This window comes from Bos grunniens, chromosome 27 (genome assembly GCF_055505025.1).
Source record: "Bos grunniens cultivar Pamir isolate PY7600 chromosome 27, Bosgru_T2T1.0, whole genome shotgun sequence".
In the NCBI taxonomy this organism is placed as follows: Eukaryota; Metazoa; Chordata; class Mammalia; order Artiodactyla; family Bovidae; genus Bos; species Bos grunniens.
In genome coordinates this window covers 36,142,606-36,165,021 of record NC_141191.1, presented here as the reverse complement: position 1 = coordinate 36,165,021, position 22,416 = coordinate 36,142,606, and the positions used below count along the sequence as shown (strand labels likewise).

Sequence of the window (22,416 nt, the reverse complement as noted above, 5' to 3'; positions counted from 1 at the left end):
ACAACATATTAAAAAAAAAAAAAACAGAGACATCATGTTGCCAACAAAGGTCCATATGGCCAAAGCTATGGTACTTCTAGTAGTCATGTGTGGATGTGAGAGCTGAACCATAAAGAAGGTTGAGCGCTGAAGAACTGATGCTTTTGAACTATTGTGCTGGAGAAGAGTCTTGAGAGTCCCTTGGACAGCTAGGAGACCAAGCCAGTCAATCCTAAAGGAAATCAACCCTGAATATTCATTGGAAGGCCTGATGCTGAAGTTGAAGCTCCAATAGTTTGACCACCTGATGCGACGAGCCGACTCACTGGAAAAGACTCTGGTGCTGGGAAAGACTAAGGGCAAGAGGAGAAGGGGGCACAGAGGATGAAATGCATCCCTGACTCAATGTACATGAGTTTAAGCTAACTCAAAAATGAAGGACAGGGAAACCTGGCGTGCTGCAGTCCATGGGGTTGCAAAGTGTTGGACATGACTGAGCAACTGAAGAGCAACAACAACACATACAAGGCAAATCTGAAGCAATTTTCAAGGTAGACGATGGGTGCCCATGGGAGTTTTTAGCACAGTTTAGACGCCAACCTGAAGAGGGTGAGCTAGGATGAAGAATACATTAAAAAGAGTTGTCATAGGACCATACTATGAATTATCCCATGTGAGGAACCATTGCTAGCCTATTAGTTTCCTGGGGCTGCTGTAACAAAGCATCAAAAACTAGGTGGCATAAAATAACAGAAATTTGTTTTCTCACAGTTCTTGAGACTAAAGTCGGAAGCTAGGATGTGGGCAGGGCTGTCCTCTCTCTGAAGTCTCTAGAGGAGAATGTTCCTTGTCTTTTCTAGCTTCTGACGTTTACTGGCAATCCCTGGAATTCCTTGGCTTATTGATGTATCATTCCAGTCACCTGGCCATCTTCTCACTTTGTTTATAGATTGCTTCCCCTCTGTGGAATGCCTAAATTTCCCCTTTTATAAGGGCACCAGTCTAATGACCTCACTTTCACTGGATTATCTCTGTACAGACTCCATTTACAAATAAACCCATATTTGAGCTACTGGGGATATTAGGACTTACTGAAATAAATTTCTAGGCCCAAGATGGAGCCATTCCTGGTGGATGCCAGGTCAGCAAACCAAAACATAGATAACTTTCACGGCCCTATAAATACTCCCCTTGACCAGAAACACAGTATATCCAGCCAGCCAAACCCAACCACCAAGAATCTGTAATGATTTCTTTGTTCTAAATAAGGTCTGATATGCAATTCCAGTCAATTGGTGGAAGCTAAATACTTTTCCTTTATTCCCTGATTGCCTTCTTTTATGCAAGCTCACAGTCCTGTTTCCTTGTTTCATAGTTCTCTGGACTCCTGAGAGGGGAGATCGTCTGCTTCATGAAGCAAAAAAATAAAATTTGCTTCAGTTCAATTCAGTCGCTCAGTCGTGTCCGACTCTTTGCGACCCCATGAATCGCAGCACGCCAGGCCTCCCTGTCCATCACCAACTCCTGGAGTTCACTCAGACTCACGTCCATCGAGTCAGTGATGCCATCCAGCCGTCTCATCCTCTGTCGTCCCCTTCTCCTCCTGCCCCCAATCCCTCCAAGCATCAGAGTCTTTTCCAATGAGTCAACTCTTCGCATGAGGTGGCCAAAGTACTGGAGTTTCAGCTTTAGCATCATTCCTTCCAAAGAAACCCCAGGGCTGGTCTCCTTTAGAATGGACTGGTTGGATCTCCTTGCAGTCCAAGGGACTCTCAAGAGTCTTCTCCAACACCACAGTTCAAAAGCATCAATTCTTTGGCACTCAGCCTTCTTCACAGTCCAACTGTCACATCCATACATGACCACAGGGAAAACCATAGCCTTGACTAGACGGACCTTTGTTGGCAAAGTAATGTCTCTGCTTTTGAATATGCTATCTAGGTTGGTCATAACTTTTCTTCCAAGGAGTAAGTAAAGTGTCTTTTAATTTCATGGCTACAATCACCATCTGCAGTGATTTTGGAGCCCAGAAAAATAAAGTCTGACACTGTTTCCACTGTTTCCCCATCTACTTGCCATGAAGTGATGGGACAAGATGCCATGATCTTCGTTTTCTGAATGTCGAGTTTTAAGCCAATATTTTCACTCTCCTCTTTCACTTTCAACAAAAGGCTTTTTAGTTCCTCTTCACTTTCTTAGATCAGTTAAATTGTACTCTTTGAATATTTTAACAGACTTAACATATCATTTTGTTAATCTTCCATAACAGGAAGATTCTCATCAATCTTATTCCATGTACTTCAAGGTTTAATAGAGTTCATTCCGATATTGTCATCATTTTGTTTACCTCTTTTCATTTTTCATTTTATGCATTTTGTCTTTTACAGAATTTTCATGACTGTTTTAATGAAAGCTTGGAAGAGTCATCCTGCAGCTGGTGTCCAGAGATCATTTTGAACCATGTTGTTGCTCTGCTCTCTTGAATGTATTAATATAGTGCATGGTGATTTGGCAGTTTCTCTTCACATTTTTAGGAAAATATTTAGAGGAAAAATAAAAATCAGCTAAAGTAGAAGTCAAACAATGAGCTGATGAGGTGGATCATAAGCTCAAACTTCTACATAAGTCCCACATTCCGTGTATCTCCTAGGGGTTCTGCTTCTCTGATCAAACTGTGACTGACGCAGTTGACAGAGGAAACAGCAGTTCAAGCTCTGAAAATCAGCATGAATTTTTTGTTTTTAGAACCGACCCATCAAAAAACTGAACCATGTATGATTCTGAAGGATAATTTGATATATCACAGAAAATAGATAAAGCATCAGAAATGATACGATCCAAAGCTGTGTTTCAGCCAGCTTTTGCTGGATAGCTGTTTCTCTTCTGTATCTGACCTAACAGTCGATGATCTGCTTCAACTGAACCATTTGTCATTGACTATAAACTTGTTCTGCTTTTGTTGCAGACACCACATAACAAAGTAATGATTAATAAATATTCAAGTGGACAGAAGTACTGAAGAGACATTTTCCCAAAAGGGAAATGTGAATGGCCATCAAGTGCATGAATAGATGTCAAAGAGAGAAATGCAAATAAAACAACAATATCACCTGGTCAGAATGGCTATCATCAAAAAGAACATGAATAACACATACTGGAGAGAATGTGAATAAAGGAATCCTCATACACTGTCGGCAGGAATGTAAATTGGCGGAGCCACTGTGGAAAACATTGTGAGTGTGTAAGTTGCTTCAGTTATATCCGACTCTGTGACCCCATGGACTGTAGCCCACCAGGCTCCTCTGTCCATGGGATTCTCTGGCCAGAATACTGGAGTGGGTTGCCATTTCCTCCTCCTGAAGCTTTTTCTCAGAATCAAGAAAATTTTACTTCCTTTAACATTAATATACACTGGGCCTATACATAGCATGGGCTTCCCAGGTGGCGCTGGTGGTAGAGAACCTGCCTGCACAATGCATCTAGATCTAACAGACATGGGTTCGATCCCTGGGTTGGGAAGATCCCCTGGAAGAGGGCACGACAACCCACTGCAGTATTCTTGCCTGGAGAATCCCATGCAAAGAGGAGCCTGGTGGGTTATGGTCCATCAGTTCAGTTCAGTTCAGTCACTCAGTCGTGCCCGACTCTTTGCAACCCCATGAACCAGTGCGGCATGCCAGGCCTCCCTGTCCATCATCAACTCCCAGAGTTTATCCAAACTCATGTCCATTGAGTTGGTAATGCCATCTAACCATCTCATCCTCTGTTGTCCCCTTCTCCTCCTGCCTTCAATCCATATGGTCCACAGGGTCGCAAAAAGAGTCAGATTCAACTGAAGCAACTCAGCACATACATACATACTATACACTTATTTTAAAATTACACTTACATTTTTTTAATAGCATTAAATAACACCATTTGGGATAATCAGAATTTAGAAACTACAAGGAAAACTGTGGTCATTACCTTCTCCAATTAATCTGCTACAGTGTTTGTTAGTAGACCTACACCGTCCGTCATAACAGAAGGCATCACCCGACGCGCAAGGCTCTCCATTACGTGCGTAAGTGTCAGGCACACACATTGATTCATTCCCAGTACAAAATTCTACAAAGTCACATTCATCAGCTGCTTCTCTGCAAGGTGTATTAACTGGTTTTATCTGGAGAAAAAAAGAAACATAAGAAAAAATTATACATCAATGATACCCAAGTAGTTTTCTTTCTCTTCAGGCTTGAAATTTCCACCCATTTTTACCCCAGTAGCTAAGAGCAATGAGCCAACCGTCTTCATGTTAACTGTGTAAGTGCTGCACAGACATTTAGGTGATTGAATTTACTATGCATAAAGGAGTGGGTGTTGATGGTGTGAGATATGAGAAACTGAACGGTAAGGAGACTACAATAATTATTAAAAAGTAAGAAAGTAGAGATAAGGAACGATTATAAAAATTACTTTCAACTCACTAAGAATATACGCAACACGTGCAACCTCTGGCTTCTCCATACACCATCCATAAGCAGAAAATAAGCAACCGTTCACAAAACAATAAATATGCTTCATAAACATTTAGAAAAAAGTTTGAAGGACACACAAGAGAAGGTTTGTTTTACATACCACATTGAAAACAACTATAAAAAATGACTTGCCCAATTATATATCTCTAATCTCTTCAGTGCTTACTATTAGCTCATAGCTTCAGGGTACCCTTTATGCATATCTACTTTTGCAAACAAATATCTAAATACCACCACGGCAAAGCCTTTTATTCAGCCCAAGCCCCAATACCCTCATGGCTATCATCAGTATCTTACACAACTAAGTCAAAATTTTTCCAGCTTCAAGGTCCTAGTTGTTGTTCAGTCACTCAGTTGTGTCCGATTCTTTGGGACTCCATCCGTGGACTGAAGCCCCAGCTTATATAACATTTACTGCCACACCTCACAAAGAGAGTTTCTGGATACTTCTCTTATTGTCAACAAGTATCCACTACCTGCAGCAAATCTGACACAAGTTCTCCAAGGGATGGGTGGGAAGACAAAACACAATACTTGTGTTGCCTAAGCTTACAGAGTTAACATTCAAATCAAAACCAATAATTAAAATTGTTTCTAAAAGAAACACATATAAATATAATGAGAAGGTATTTTATTTGCTTTTTCAGAATGCAGATTTTTTTTTACATATGTGTATAATTGGCAATCTTCCTTTTCTTCTAATTTCTTTTATCATTAAAACTTTATTGCATAGAAAGTACAGAGATTTTCCTTATAACCCCTGCTGCACACAACCAAGTACATGATGCGTTTTTTGCAGTTGACGACCTTACACTGACACATCATAATCACTCAAACTCCATGTATATTAGAGCTCTTTCCTGCTGTTTCACATGCTAGGTGGAGATAAGTGAGCACTTGCAGTGCCCTAACGTCCTTCATGCTCTTCCTATTCATCTCTTCCTCCGTGCCTGACAACTACTGATCTTCTCACTGTCTCTAGAATTTTCCTTTTCCAGAATGTCATATAGTTGGAATCATACAGTACATAGGTTTATTAGAAGGGCTTATTTCACCTAACTTCTTTTTCAGTATTTAAATACCCAGTTCCTCAAAAGTTATTTGAACCAAGATTTATCATTGTACTTGCTTCCTTCATTAAAGTGGGTTTATTTTTCTTTCCATGGCTCTCTTAATTCCCAAATAACCTTAATTTTTTAAACCTTCTGACTCCTTGTTTCACATCATTTTCTCCTAAAATATTTTTATTTTATTTTTCTTGTCGTTCTACATATATTTTTATTCTTGCCAAGACTGTCAGTCTGTACATAAAATGTATAATCTGGGTACAGGGGTGTGTCCCTTTATATAACTGAACCAGGGATAAGTGGGTTAAATTCATTGTTTCCGACCATTACACCAGTCTTAATTGCATAGTAAAAAAATTACTGTATCAGAAAAATCGTAGCCTGGGCTATATCCCTTTCCATAATTGGGCTCAGAGACTAATTAGAATCATAAACACTGCCCCAGTCTCACCAGCAGTTATTCAGGTATCCCTGTGGGCATGTAAATCTGATTTCTGAGGCAGAAAATGTATTCCCTTTGGGCACAGTAATGACTCTACATCACTATACTAGCTGTCTTCAACAACTTGATTAATTTTTCAAGTTACCATTAATATGAATAATTAATACTATACTATGATCAATAATGGAAAAGAGGAGGAGAGAGGTATCAGTAGAGTGGGGAAATAGGTGATTTTTCAGACTGTATATACCATGGATAAGAACACCTTTGTGGGAGCCACAGAATCCCCCCCCAAAAAAATTTCCAGTCCCCTGGAGAGTAAAAATATCTGCAAGTTGATGCACTGAAGTGGGTAAGAAGAACAGTTGCACTTCATCCACATCACCTCTCACCCAAGGTGGCCTGTGATTTCTCCAACAGAGGAAAGTGAAAGTGATGTGAGAGCCGGGTTTCCCCAGCCTTGTCAGACACTGGCCATGAGGCCCACTTTTATCCTGCCCCACCCAGAACGCTGAGGGAACTGGCACCGTTGAATAGTCCGGAGACACCTTGTTTCCCAGGTTTCTTGATTTCCCAGGCAAGAATACTGGACTGAGCTGCCATTTCCTTCTCCAGGGGATCCTCCACACCCAGGGATCGAAGCCGGGTCTCCTGCATTGGCACGCAGATTCTTTACCACTGAGCCTCCAGGGAAGGCCCTGGAGACACCGAGGAATAGGGAAAAGGGATAAGAGCTCACAGCAACAGCGTGTGGCGCACAACAACCAGCATCCTAAGAACTGGCTCACGGGCTCGTGCCAACAGGATGCCTCGCCTGAGGACACACAGCTCAGGCATGCCACACACCCCATCTACAGCCAGCACCCACACTCTCCAGCAGATGGCGCACGTGAATCCCCAACAACTTGGTGCACAGGGACGTCAGCAGCTGGCCGGAACCTCCTAACTCAGAGAAGGTGCGCAACTTTGAACACTTCAAGGTACTACCTTGGGGAAAATAAATGGGAGGCTTTCCACATTCATACTGGCTTTGCAAGACTGAGAGAAAGCATACAATCCTAATCTTTCCCACTGTGAGGGAGTGAGAGGAATGGAGTAAACACACCCACAGGAAAGGTCTGAGAGACACTCTGAACTCTAGCTGGGCTGACTGGTGCCTGACTTGTCTCCCAAGGCCAGCTGGTTAACACAGGAGGAGATGGCGACTTCTTCAGATGCAAAGACAGCAATGCCAAGACTTCAAGGAACATAAAGAATCAAGGAAACAAGATACCACCAAAGAAACAAAATAAATCTCTGTGGAAGACACCCCAAAATGGAGATGTACAAACTACCTGACAGAAAAATTAATCATCGTTAGTCCAATGAATTATAAGAGAGAACAGATAGACAAATAAAATCTGGAAAATAATACATGGACAAAATGAGACACTGAACAAAGAGAGTTTTCTTTTTTTTTTTTTTAAGGAACAAGATAAATTCTGGATCTTAAGAATAAAGTGAACTGACAATTTTCACACAAAAGCTGCAAGAGCACAGTTGAACAAGCAGAAGAAACAATGAACTCATAGACAATTATTTTAAATTATTCAGCTGGAAGAACAAAGAAGAAAAAATAAAGAAACTCTACGGTATTTATGGAACATCATCAAAATAAACACTGTATGCGTATGTTAGTCCCAAAAGGAGCAAAGAGAAAGGGCAGAAAACTGACAGAAAAGGAAACAGATGTACCAAAAGGGAAGCCACATAAGACTGTAAGACTACTGAACAGAAGCCTCGTAGCACGAAGAGCGGGGCGGTAATTTCAAAGAAAAACATTTGCCAGCTAAGAAAACTGTATCTAGTAAAGCTGTCCTTTACAAATGAAGAAGAGAGAAAAACTTTACCAGAAGAACAGATGCTGAGGAAGTTCATTGCCACTAGACTTCTCTCTCTCTCTCTCTCTCTCTCACACACACACACACATACACAATGCCCTCTGAAGAGAGTTCTTTAAGTCAAAATGAAAAGATGCCAGTTAACTTCATGAAAACATGTAAGAGTATAAAAACCGTTGGCAAAAGTAAGTATTCAGTAAAGTTCAAATACTCCAATACTATACATAATATGCCCACATGCTCAGTTGCTTTAGTGTGTCCAACTCTTTGTGACCCCCAAGGACTGTGGCCTGCAAGGCTCCTCTGTCCATGGGATTTTCCAAGCAAGAATGTTGGAATCAGTTGCCATGGTCTCCTCCAGGGGGATCCTCCTGACCCAGGGATCAGACCTTTGTTTCCTGCACCTCCTGTGTTGCAAGCGGATTCTTTATCCACTGAGATACCTAGGAAGCCCTATATACATAATGTGGTGCTATGTTAATCACTTATAACTCTGATATAAAAGTTAAAAAATAAAAGCATTAAAAATAACTAGAACTGCAACAATTTGTTCAAGGATGCACTCTATCAAAAAATGTTATAACAGCATTAATAGCATGAGATGTGGGGGGAAAGAAGTAAAAGCGTAGAATTTTGTATGAAATTGAAGCTGTTATCTTAAATAGCCTGTTATCACTATAAAATGTTTTTATAAGTCTTGTGATAATCACAAAGAAAATACTGTTAGTCAAAACACAAAATACAAAGAGAAATGAAACAAAGCATACCATCACACACACACAAAAAAAAATCATCACAAAGTAAGACAGTAAAAGAGGAAAAATGGGACAAAAGAACTACAAAATGTACAGAAAGCAACATTATGGCAACAGCAAATCCTTCCTTTAAAACAATACTTTTTTTATGTGCGTTTCTTTTATTTATTCATTTTTAATATAAATTTATTTCTTTTCATTGGAGGCTAATTACTTTACAATATTCTAGTGGTTTTGCCATACATTGACATGAATCCACCACGGATGTACATGTGTTCCCCATCCTGAACCCCCCTCCCTCCTCCCTCCCCATCCCATCCCTCTGGGTCATCACAGTGCACCAGCCCCGAGCACCCTGTCTCATGCATCAAACCTGGACTGGTGATTCGTTTCACATATGATAATATACATGTTTCAATGCCACTCTCCCAAATCATCCCACCTTCGCCCTCTCCCACAGAGTCCAAAAGACTGTTCTATACATCTGTGTCTCTTTTGCTGTTTGAAAGTAAATAAATTATATTCAACAATCAAAAGACACAGAGTAAACAGATGAACTAAAAACAAGACAACTATACGCTGCCTACAAGAAACTCATTTAAGCCTTCAGGATATAAATACACAAAAAGCGAAAGGATGGAAATAAGTAGTCCATGAAAATGGCAAAGAGAGCAGGGAGGGCACACTTCAGTTCAGTTCAGTCACTCAGTCGTGTCCAACTCTCTGCAACCCCATGAACCGGAGAACGCCAGGCCTCCCTGTCCATCACCAGCTCCTGGAGTTCACGCAAACTCATGTCCATTGAGTCAGTGATGCACACTAATATCAGATGAAATATCAGATAAAATCAGATAAAATATCAGAGGGCACACTAATATCATATAAAATAGACTTTAAGTCAAAAACTGTCACAAGAGACACAGAATGTTATTATATAATGATAAAGAGATAAATTCATCAAGAGGACATAACAATTACAAATACATATGCACCCAACCTTAGAATACCTAAATACGCAAAGCAAACATTAACAGAACTAAAGGCAGAAAGTCACAAACACAGTAATAATAATAGGTGACTTCATTACCACACTTTCTTTTTTTTTTTTTTTTAACTTTTGTACATTTATTGCTGATGACATTGAGAACGTCAGCTGGCTACACCAGCCAGAACTTAGAACACACATTCTTTGGAGAACTCAGTCAATGTACATAAAGGAAAGTATGGGATATAATGACATTTAAACAGCATTGTCTATAGGAACAAAGAGAAAAAGCACACTTTCAATATTGGCTAGATCATCCATAACAGAAAAATCCATAGCAAAACACTAGATTTGAACAACATTACAGACCTAATGGGCCTAAGAAACATACAGAGAACATTCCATCCAGTAGCACCAGAATACACATTCTCTTCAAGTACATGTAGAACATTCTCCAGGATAGAGCATAAGACAAAGCCAAGTCTTAAAACATTTAAAAAGACTGAAATCAGATCAAGCATCCTTTCCAACTTGAAGAAACAACCAAGCTCAGAGTTAGCAGAAAGAAGGTAATAATACATATTAGAGCAGAAATAAGTAAAATAGAGATTTGAAAAACAATTAAAAAAATACATCAAAGAAAACTAAGAGCTGGTCTTTTTGAGAAGACAGAATTGGCAAATTTTTAGCTAGGCTAACAGGGGAAAAAAGAGACAACTCATAAAATTATAAATGAAAGAGGAGGCATTACAACAGATATCACAGACATACAAGAGATGATAAGACACTATAATTATATACCAACAAATTTTATAACCTAAGAGAAACCTAGAAATAACCTTCCAAGGTTGAATCATGAAAAAGTTGGAAATCTGAACAAACCTATAATGGGCAAAGACACTGAATTAGTTATCAAAGACCTCTCAAGAAAGAAAAGCCTGGGATGATCTGACAGTTTCTCCGTTGAATTCTATTAAACAGTTAAAGAAAAATTAAGGCCAATCCTCCCTAATCACTTTAAAAAAAAATTGAATGCAAGAAAACATTTTCAAACTCATTTTGCAAGACCAGAATTACTCTCAGAACAAAGTCAGGCAAAGACATCTCAAGGGGAAAAAAACTTCATGCCAATGAAAACAGATGCAAAAATTCTCAACAAAATACTAGCAAACCAAATTCAATGGCACATTAAAATGTTCATATGCCATCATCAAATGAAATTTAGCCCTGGGATCCAAGTTCACTTGAATATACATGAATCAATAAATGCAATATACTACATGAACAGAATGAAGTATTTAAATAACATGATCATCTCAATACACGCAGAAAAAGTTAATATAACTTTGTTAATAACTCTGACAAAAGTTAATATATTTTCATGATAATAAAACTATCAACTTAGCTATAGGAAGGAATGCACCTCAACATAATAAGGGCCACGTAAGATAATCCCACAGCTAACAAGCCAAGGACTCCCTCTCTCACTACTCCTATTCCACTTAGTACTGGAAGTCCTAGTCGGAGCAATGAGTCAAGAAAAAGAAATAAATGACATTCAAACAATTTCTGTTTGCAGATGACAACATCCTATATATAGAAAAACATAAAACGGTTAAATAAAAATGAATTGTGTAAAGTTGCAAGATACAAAACCAACATAACAAAAATCAATTGTTTCTTTACAGTAAAAATGATCTACAAAAGAAATTAAGAAAAAAATCCTATTTATAATAGCATCAAAAATAATAAAATGCTTAGGAATAATGCTAATTAAGGATATATAAGATCTGCACACTGAAAATTAGAAAATATTGAAGAAGGAAATCCATGATGAAAAACTGATTTTTCTCTGTGTCCTTTGTAATAAATAAATAATAAAGCAATAGTCATTAGTATGCTATATGCTGAGTCCTTTGAGTTTTCTACTGATTCGTTAAACCTAGAGACAGTACTGGGGACCTCTAAGAAAGGACAGAATTGTCATCATAACAATTCTGAGTCTTACAATCCATTCACATGGAGTATTCCATCACTCACTTAGATTTTTTTTCTTTTTCTCACAAATGTTTTAAGTGTATTTCTTCTGCATTTCTATTGTTAAGAGTATTTCTGGGACTTCCCTGGCAGTCCAGTGGTTAAGGATGTGCCCTGAAATGCAGGGGATGAGGCTTCAATCCCTGGTAAGGAAACTAAGATCCCACATGCCAAAGAGTAACTAGAAAGTCTGGATGCCTTAACCCAGAAGAGCGAAGATCCTGCATGCTGCAACTAGAACCCATCACAGCCAAATAAATAACTAAAATGTTTAAAAAGACTCTGCTTTAAAAAAAAAAAAAAAGAACAGGAATATTCCTAAGTATTTTTATGCTACTGTGAATGGGATTTTAATTTCATTTTCAGATTGTTCATTGCAATTACATAGAAATTTAATTAATTTTTGTACTGTGTGTATCTCATGATTTTTTATAAAATCATTTAATTGTTTTAAAGGGTATTTTTGATGGATTCTTTAGGATTATTATATATATGCAAGATCATGTTATCTGCAAAGAGAGAAAGAGAGTTGTGCTTCTTCCCTTCCAAATTGAATGTCTTTTATTTCTTTTTTCTTACCTGACTACACTGTCTGGAGTCTCTAGTACAGCATTTAATAGAGGTAATGGAAGTCTGTATTCTTGCTTTTTGTTTGATTTTAGGGGGAAAGGACTCAGAATTTTTATATTAGTATGATGTTAGCTGTAGGTATTTCACAGATGCTCTGTGTCAGGTTAAGTTCCTTCCTATTTATAACTTGAAGACAACTTTATAAATGAGTGGTTATTACATTTTCTATTTTTAATTAATTTTTACTGGAGCATAGTTGTTTTACAATGTTGCATTTTGTTTCTACTGCACAGCATATGAATCAGCCATAGGTATTTGTTGTCGTTGTTCAGTCGCTTGATCATGTCCGTCTCTTTGCAACCCCAGGGACTGCAGCACGCCCGGCTTCCTTGTCCTTCAGCATCTCCCAGGGCTTGCTCAAACTCATGTCCATCAAGTCAGTGATGCCATCCAACCATCTCATCCTCTGTCATCCCCTTCTCCTCCTGCCTTCAGTCTTTCCCAGCATCAGGGTCTTCTCTAATGAGTCAGCTCTTTGTATTAGGTGGCCAAATATTGGAGCTTCAGCATCAGTCCTTCCAATGAATATTCAGGATTGATTTCCTTTGGACTGACTGGTTTGATCCCCTTGCAGTCCAAGGGATTCTCAAGAGCCAAACATATATCCTCCCCCTTTCAGAATTCCTTCCCATTCAGGTCGCTACAGTGCATTTAGTACAGTTCTCTGTCCTATACACAGCATGCTCCATTAGTTATATTGCTACGTCGTTTTTCTGCATATTTTGAAATGATCATGTATTTTATTTTCCTTTATTTAAATAATGTGGTGTACTACATTAATTAAATCAATGTGCACTACTGAAATAAATCCCTCTTGGCCATGGTGGCATTCTTTTCACAAGATCCTGGATTCTGTTTGTAATTTGAAAAGGATTTTTGCATCAGTATTCATGAGAAATATTAATCTGTAGTTTTCTTGTGAGGCCTTCATCTGGCATTGGTGTCAGGGTAACACCATCATCTAGAATGAGTTTTAAAGTATTCCTCTCTCTTACATATTCCAGGAGAGATTGTGGTGTATTGTATACCACACAATACACCATACAATACACAATACATCATACACCAATACACAATGTTATCAAACATTATTATTTCTTCTTTAAATGTTTGATAATATTCACCAGTGAAGATATCTGGATCTGGGCTTTACTTTGTGGAAAGATTTTAAGTTCCTAATTCAATTTTACACTTGCTTATTCAGAATTTCTATCTCTTCTTAACTCAGTTTTGGTAATTTGCATCTTAGGAATTTTTCCATTTCACATAAATTGTCTAATTTGCTTGGATATACTAGTTTAGTATATTTTCTTATAATTATCTTAAATCATGTAAGAGCAGTATGGATTCTCCTCTTTCATTTCTAATTTTGGTGATATGTTACCTCTCTTTTTTTCATGGTCTAAATAAAGGTTTGTCCATTTTTGCTGATTCCTTTTGAAAGAAGCAACTTTGGTTTCAGTGATTTCCTCTCAACCATGATTATTTCTTTCATGATGCTGACTCTGGATTTAATTCTCTCTTTTTTGTACATTTATAAAATACAACCTTATAGAATAGTTTCTTTAAATATTTAGATATTTCAATATATTTAAGTATTTAAAGCTAAAATTTTCCCTCTAAGTACTGCTTTAGCTGTACACCTCTTGATATGTTGCTTTTTATTCAGTTCAAAATGCCTAATGTTTTAATACTATTTTTTCTTTGACACAGTGATTATTGATGTGTGTTTTTTAATTTCCAGTATTTGTGGATTTATTAAATTCCCTTCATTTGTTGATTTCTAATTTAATTTTGCTGTCATCAGAGGGCAATCTTTGTATGATTCCAGACGGAGAAGGCAATGGCATCCCACTCCAGTACTCTTGCCTGGAAAATCCTATGGATGGAGGAGCCAGTAGGCTGCAGTCCATGGGGTCGCTAAGAGTCGGACATGATTGAGCGACTTCACTTTCACTTTTCACTTTCATGCATTGGAGAAGGAAATGGCAACCCATTCCAGTGTTCTTGCCTGGAGAATCCCAGGGACGGGGGAGCCTGGTGGGCTGCCATCTATGGGGTCACACAGAGTCAGACATGACTGACGTGACTTAGCAGCAGCAGCAGTAGCCTTTTGAAGTATACTGAGACTGGTTTTATAGCCTAGCATGTCCATCCTCAAAGATATGTATTATTATAAATAATGCATATTCTGCTGTTGCTGGGTGGAGTGTTCAGTAGGTGTCAATTTAGTCCAGTTGCTTGATAGTGTGGTAAATGTTTTCTATATCCTTGCTATTTTCAGCATAGTTGTGGGAGACCCTGAGCCAGCCCTAAGAAAGCTTCATCCAGATTCCTGACCCATAGAAACTGTGAGGATAATTTAAGTTTGGGGCTAACTTGTTAAGCAATGATAGATAAGTAACATACCATGACCCTATAAAACCTGGCCCTCGCCTACATCTCTGACCCCTTCTGTCTTAGTAGGGGCCCTCCACAAAACAGGACTTGAGGCAAAACTTATAAGCTAATGCTTCATTAAGGTTTGGGAGGCTAGATAGACAAAAGCAAAACAAATAAAGATAGTTGGTACATTACTAAGGTGACCAAAGCTTTATCAAAAATTGTATGTACTTTTTCTGTCAGGGAGGTTTTCCCTGGAAATAATACATGAAACATGGCAGCTGAAGTCAATCTGTCACTAGAACTGAGCAGAAAACCATGGCCACGCAGACTGAGATTGTCCCATGGACTCAGTCCAATGTGCCATCTCCTACCACACTGCTATAGCAAATCGAGTGATAAATAGCCATATTTCAATGAATTCTTAATTTGTACAAAGTGATTTACCAGAGATTTATTTCATTGCCTTTACAACAGGAGATAGTTTACAAAATATCTGACTTGTCAACCACATTTTAGAAACACGTATAACAGTCTTGTTAAATAATTATTATTTGAATCGGTGTTTCTAATAAAGAATCCATATTTTGGAAATAAATATTAATTAGACCTTTGTTTTTTAATCAAAGGCACTGAGCAGAAAAACATGCCTTAACAATTCTGGAGAAACACATAAACAAGGAGCAATACACTCTTTTCTTATCCATCATTAAACTTGAAGAGTATAACAGATGACTTTTATTCCTTTATTGAATTCCCAGTTCTAGATCTTTCTATTGCTTCTTTTTCTTGAATCTTTTACACAAATTCTTCTCTTTGTCATTTATCAGTTCAGTTCAGTCTCTCAGTCGTGTCCAACTCTTCCCGACCCCATGAATCGCAGCACGCCAGGCATCCCTGTCCATCACCAACTCCCGCAGTTCACTCAGACTCACATCCATCGAGTCAGTAATGCCATCCAACCATCTCATCCTCTGTCGTCCCCTTCTCCACCTGCCCCCAATCCCTCCCAGCATCAGACTCTTTTCCAATGAGTCAACTCTTCGCATGAGGTGGCCAAAGTACTAGAGTTTCAGCTTCAGCATCATTCCCTCCAAAGAAATTCCAGGGCTGATCTCCTTCAGAAAGGACTGGTAGGATCTCCTTGCAGTCCAAGGGATTCTCAAGAGTCTTCTCCAGCACCATAGTTCAAAAGCATCAATTCTTCGGCGCTCAGCCTTCTTCACAGTCCAACTCTCACATCCATACATGACCACAGGAAAAACCATAGCCTTGACTAGAAGAACCTTTGTTGGCAAAGTAATGTCTCTGTTTTTGAATATGCTGACTAGGTTGGTCATAACTTTCCTTCCAAGGAGTAAGCGTCTTTTAATTTCATGGCTGCAGTCACCATCTGCAGTGATTTTGGAGCCCCCAAAAATAAAGTCTGACACTGTTTCCACTGTTTCCCCATCTATTTCCTATGAAGTAATGGGACCGGATGCCATGATCTTCGTTTTCTGAATGTTGAGTTTTAAGCCAACTTTTTCACTCTCCTCTTTCACTTTCATCAGGAGGCTTTTTAGTTCCTCTTCACTTTCTGCCATAGGGGTGGTGTCATCTGCATATCTGAGGTTATTGATATTTCTCCCGGCAATCTTGATTCCAGCTTGTGTTTCTTCCAGTCCAGTGTTTCTCATGATGTACTCTGCATATAAGTTAAATAAGCAGGGTGATAATATACAGCCTTGATGGACTCCTTTTCCTATTTGGAACCAGTCTGTTGTTCTGTGTCCAGTTCTAACTGTTGCTTCCTGACCTGCATACAGATTTCTCAAGAGGCAGATCAGGTGGTCTGGTATTCCCATCTCTTTCAGAATTTTCCACAGTTTATTGTGATCCACACAGTCAAAGGCTTTGGCATAGTCAATAAAGCAGAAATAGATGTTTTTCTGGAACTCTCTTGCTGAAGTGGTTTGCCATTTCCTTCTCCAGTGGACCACATTCTGTCAGATCTCTCCACCATGACCCGCCCGTCTTGGGTTGCCCCACAGGCATGGCTTAGTTTCCTTGAGTTAGACAAGGCTGTGGTCCTAGTGTGATTAGATTGACTAGTTTTCTGTGAGTATGGTTTCAGTGTGTTTGCCCTCTGATGCCCTCTTGCAATGCCTACCGTCTTACTTAGGTTTCTCTTACCTTGGGCGTGGGGTATCTCTTCACGGCTGCTCCAGCAAAGCGCAGCCACTGCTCCTTACCTTGGACGAGGGGTATCTCCTCACCACCGCCCTTCCTGGCCTTCAATGTGGGATAGCTCCTCTAGGCCCTCCTGCACCTGCGCAGCCACAGATCCTTGGATGTGGGGTTGGTCCTCCCGGCCGCCGTCCCTGGCCTTGGGCGTGGGGTAGCTTCTGTCATTTATGTATTAACTCAAATGTCACTCCCTAGAGTGACATTTTCTGTTTAGCTTGGCTAAAATACACTCTCAGTCACTCTATTCTATTAGCTTACTTTATTTTTAAATCATTTATCATTTACAAAGCTGTATCTTTAATGTTTGTTTGTATGAAGATTTCTTCTCTACAATACCCACCAAAAGACAGTGTGGAGTAAACTATTTTCTAAATTAACGAATGAATGAACAATTTCAAGCTGCAAACACACTGTAAATGCTTATCAGCTCATAGCACCGCTCTTTTATTTCATCCAAAGTTCACTGACCTTTCATCTGTATATTTTTGTTGTTATTTTTTCTGTTCTTCATTGCTATACATTACTTTTAGGGATATGAGTAAAGTAAAGTGATGTTCAGCTGTAACATTTAACTGGAACCAATTTTTCTTTGATACTGGTTAAGAAATTACTGTGTTTTCAGTCCTATTTATTTTTCTCCACCTTTCCTTCTCTCTAATCCTTGCATTTGATTCTGCCTTCTCTTTTATAAGGCATTTTAAAATTAATTAATGTATGTATTTTCAGCTGCCCTGGGTCTTTGTTGTTGTATATGGGCTTTCTCTAGTTATGCCAAGCAGGGGCTGCACTCCAGTTGGGGTGCAGTGGCTTCTCATTGTGGTGGCTCCTCTTATTGTAGCACATGGGCTCTAGAGCATGGGGGCTCCCATAGTTACAGCGTGAGAGCTCTCGAGTTGTGGCACATGGGCTTGGCTGCCCTGCAGCATGTGGGATCTTAGTTACCAGACCAGGGATCAAACCCGTGTCCCCTGCATTGGCAGGTGGATTCTTTATCACCAGAGCACCAGGAAAATCCTATCAACTGGTGGGCTACAGTCCGCAGAGCTACAAAGAGTCAGACACAAATGAAGTAACTTAACACACACACACACACACACACACACACATCTGTTAAGGGGTTAATATCCAAAATATATAACAGACTCATATGACTCAATATTAAAAAAAAAAAAACAAGCAAGCAAAAAAACTTGATTTTAAAATGGACAGAGAGCCTGAATAGGCATATTTTCAAAGAAGACATATAGATGGCCAACAGGCAGAGGTAAAAATGCTCAGCATCACTAATCGGGGAAATGCAAATAAAATTTCACAATAAGATATCACCTCACATCTGTCAAAATGGCCATCATCAAAAAGACAACAAATAGCAAGTGTTTACGAGGATGATGGAGAAGGAAATGGCAACCCACTCCAGTGTTCTTGCCTGGAGAATCCCAGGGACAGTGGAGCCTGGTGGGCTGCCATCCATGGGGTTGCACAGAGTCGGACACGACTGAAGCTACGAGGATGTGGAGAAAAGGGAACCCTGGCACCCTGTTGGTGGGAATATAAATTGTTACACTCACTATGAGAAACTGTATGGAGGTTTCTCAAAAAGTAAACATAGAACTACTTTGATCCAGGGTATGTATCTGAAGGATACAATACCAGTGTCTTGAAGAGATAGGTATACCCCCGTATTCATTGCAGCATTACTCACCACAGCCAAGATATGGCGAGGACCTGAGTGCTGAGCAATAGATGAATGTATTCAAAGAAGTGGAGTGGAATAGTATTCAGCCATAAAAAGAAAAATAAGGAAATCTTGCCATTTGCAGCAACAAGTAGGGATCTTGAGAGCATTGTGCTAAGTGAAATAAGTCAGACAGGAGAAAGACAAAGACCGTGTGACCTCACATGCGAAATGTTAAAAAGCCAAACTCCTCATATTGGCGGTCGCCAGAGGATGTGGGATAAGGAAAGTGGGAAGATGTAAGTTAAGGATACAAATTATCAACTATAAAATGGAAAAAAAAATAGTCTAAGGATCTAATGTACTGTATGGCGACTATAGTTAACAATAATGTTATTATCTACTTGAAAGTTGTTAAAACTGTGAATCCTAAGTGTTCTCAGTATGTGAAGTGGAGGATGTGTTAACTAACCTTATTGTGCTCATCATTTCACAATTCAAACTTACAGCAATTTGTTACATTGTATACCTTAAATAATGTTACAAGTTGATTATATCAATAAACCTGGGGGAAATTTTTTTAAAGATCATGTTCCTCCTCCAATCTTAAGAATGCATGCCATTTACCCTGTTCATGAGTTTATTTCTTACTCCTAGGGATGCCAGTGGATTGTTCTGGGTGCTGGGCAATTTTCAGGGATTCATTAAATGCTTTTTTTTTTTTAAGGAATGGAATCAAATGGTTATAACAGTATCTGAATAAATTCTGAAGGAACAGGGGTTTTTACCAGAATACAGTAAAGAGAAGTCAGCCAATAAAAAAACTAACCTCCTGCACTCATGTGAAGTAGAATGATAGAAAATAAGAACTTAATAAGATTGTCCAAGATGTATGTTGATCACAGAGAAACCCCAATGGGTACAAGAAGGATTTGTAATGAGGTAAACAAATGGAAAGTCAAATCAGAAAAGAAAAAAGTCAGGCATTATGTACAGGAGAGTCCTAGATATAATAGATTACAGAGTAGACTGAAGGCTGACAGGGCTCCAATACTGCTTGGACAAAATATGATAGGAAGGACTAAATATAATATTGACATGTTTTCCATCTCCTTAAAACAAGTATCTCAAGAAATGTAATACTTAGATATTATAAAATACAGTTTGCCTCCTACCTGGCAACTTGTTGTACAGCATGCTCCCGAACCACATACTTTATTTTTTTTCTTCGTACATAATCTAGCATCACAGCAGTCTGGATGAGTACACGTCTGTAAACAAATGCTTTGTTACTCAATCATGTATGACTAGGTACAATCTTACAAAAGTGCAATACAGAATTTATTTACAAAGTCTAAGCATGTCCTAAAACCCACAGCTTCAGTAATTCCTTTCTTTATCTGAGACTTACTGAAATCAACATCTCATTCAGTAGTTTGTAAAAGAAATGTGTCATTTCACTACATTCAATACAATTTGAACAACATTAATACCTTACAGGAAATAGTTATTCTGTATCTTGTTAACTATCATTTTCTTATATTATCGCTTTCATAATAAATGTTTACATATGGAATGTCTCTGATGTGAAGTCGTCAAACAAAACCTCAAACCTCTGTCCCCTCAAAAGTGGTCCAGAAGCCAGGCTGGTCTATCCAGACCTCTGATTTCACTGGGAGCTGGCCCCATACACATTTGCATTTTATAAGATTCAGTGTCTTAGATCAATTTTTCCAGTTATTTCAATAACAAGTTTGTTCTAAACTCTGCAATTTACCAACATTAGAAGTTTGAGTTTCCTGCTGAGTTTCCCGTCTTTTTCCTTACTGGCATTTTAGTTGGTATTTTCAACAAACAGCTTCACCACAGGCAACAATACTATATTTTTAAAAGGTTATTTATTTCATATATTGCTGGGGACCAGCCCCAGCTGATCCAGGGTATTCGAAGGAGAGACGGCCTAGGCGACTATTTATATGCTAATTAGAGATATAGAGAACAATAGAATGAAGATAGCTCAGTAGGAAAATTCAGTGGAGAAAAGAAGCTGAGTAGCTTGGTTTACGCGGGAGACCAATAAAACTTCAAGACAAGAAGTTTGCACCACTTACGTAGGCCGCAGGCGCCCTCTCGAATAGCGGAAGGTGTCTCACCCTAGACTCCTTCTCTAGAGGGTCTTAGAAGCCCAGGCATGATTAGTAAGCGTGGTGGGTTCCGCGCTCCAGATGGAGACTCAGCTGGAAGTTAAAGGGAAGAATGACATGGGGAGACCAAGCGCTGGTGAACAAGGCCCATAGCTTTATTTTCAACAGGGGCTTTTATACCCTAAGTTACACATAGAGGATAATAGGGGATGCAAAGTCAGCAGTCTTTGATTCTTATCAAAAACCAAGGTTTCTTTCCTGCAAATTTATCGTATACAAATGGTTTAGGTGATTTACATCATCTTCTGGCCAGAAGGCCTACTAACATTTTATGACTCTTGACAAGGACTTATCAACAAAGACTTATTTTCTCTAAGAGTAATTATTTTAAGGTTTGGCACCATCTTCCAAAGATAAGATTGCATTCCTATAGGGCGGATGTGTAATGGGTTTACAACAAAGAAAGAATTTATTACCTTAAGGGTCTAAAGTTACTAACACCAAGGCCACTACTTATTTTTTCTATATACCAACTATTAATTAATACACATTCAAGGATACAATTCAGGGGATGTGAAAACTTGGCAACAAGCATTGACTCATCAATGAAATCCTTTACTAGTTTATTCTGACAGTTTTTAACTCTCTGAGAGGCTCTAAGCTATTTGAATATCTTAAGCTTCCCGTGCCTCTGGAGGCTAGGAGACTGTAAACAATCGTATGCATAGCTGCAGGAGTCCGGGTAAACTTGTCAGGCGAGTTAGAGAGCCATCTGAGGGGTTTGGATTTAAACACTCCTAATTGCCCAGGAACTTTATTAATTGGAGCTGTAAGTTAACTCTTTGACAGAGAGAGAGTGAGATGGTGGTAGGGGACAGCCCCCAGTAAAGTCAGAGGTGAGAGCACAAAGCAATAAAGTAGGCAGACTCTGGTTTTTTGGGGGAAAATGCTCGAGAATATCCGGGGGGACTCCTGAGGCTCGATCCCGCCTTTGCGTATGCCGAGCCTCCTTCCTCATGACCTTTGTCACGAGTGGAATGCCTCACCGGCTCCCCGCAATATATTGACTCATGTAATCCTGTACTGACAGTTTAAATATACCTTTCTTAGCTTTTTTTTTTCTCCCCTTACTGTCTCTTTGAATCAAAGGTTTGGTTATTCTTAGTTTGGGAGGTTTGTCTTCTTCAACACAACTGTATTTTCAAGGGCAGACTTTTTTTTTAAATTAATTTATTTATTTTAATTGGAGGCTAATTACAATATTCTAGTGTGTTTTGCCATATGACATGAATCAGCCATAGATGTACATGTGTCCCCCATCCTGAACCCACCTCCCTCCCATCCCATCCCTCAGAGTTGTTCCAGTGCACCAGCCCTGAGCACCCTGTCTCATGCATCAGACCTGGACTGGCGATCTATTTTACATATGGTAATATACATGTTTCAATGCTATTCTCTCAAATCACCCCACCCTCGACTTCTCCCACAGAGTCCAAAAGTCTGTTCTTTATCTCTGTGTCTCTTTTGCTATCTTGCATATAGGGACATCGTTACCATCTTTCTAAATTCCATATATATACAATAATATACTGTATTGGTGTTTTTCTTTCTGACTTACTTCACTCTGTACAATAGGCTCCAGTTTCATCCACCTCATTAGAACTGATTAAATGCATTCTTTTTAACAGCTGAGT

General features: G+C 39.0%; 1 protein-coding gene across 1 annotated transcript in view; it reads right to left on the bottom strand.

The window, feature by feature from the left end:
• Positions 1 to 22,416, bottom strand: part of LOC147343796 (disintegrin and metalloproteinase domain-containing protein 5-like) — a 124,738-nt gene that overhangs the window by 32,275 nt on the left and 70,047 nt on the right. Inside the window, 2 exon segments of the mRNA XM_086380423.1 lie at positions 3,946 to 4,141; positions 19,754 to 19,849. Coding sequence (XP_086236549.1) covers positions 3,946 to 4,141; positions 19,754 to 19,849 — 292 coding nt within the window.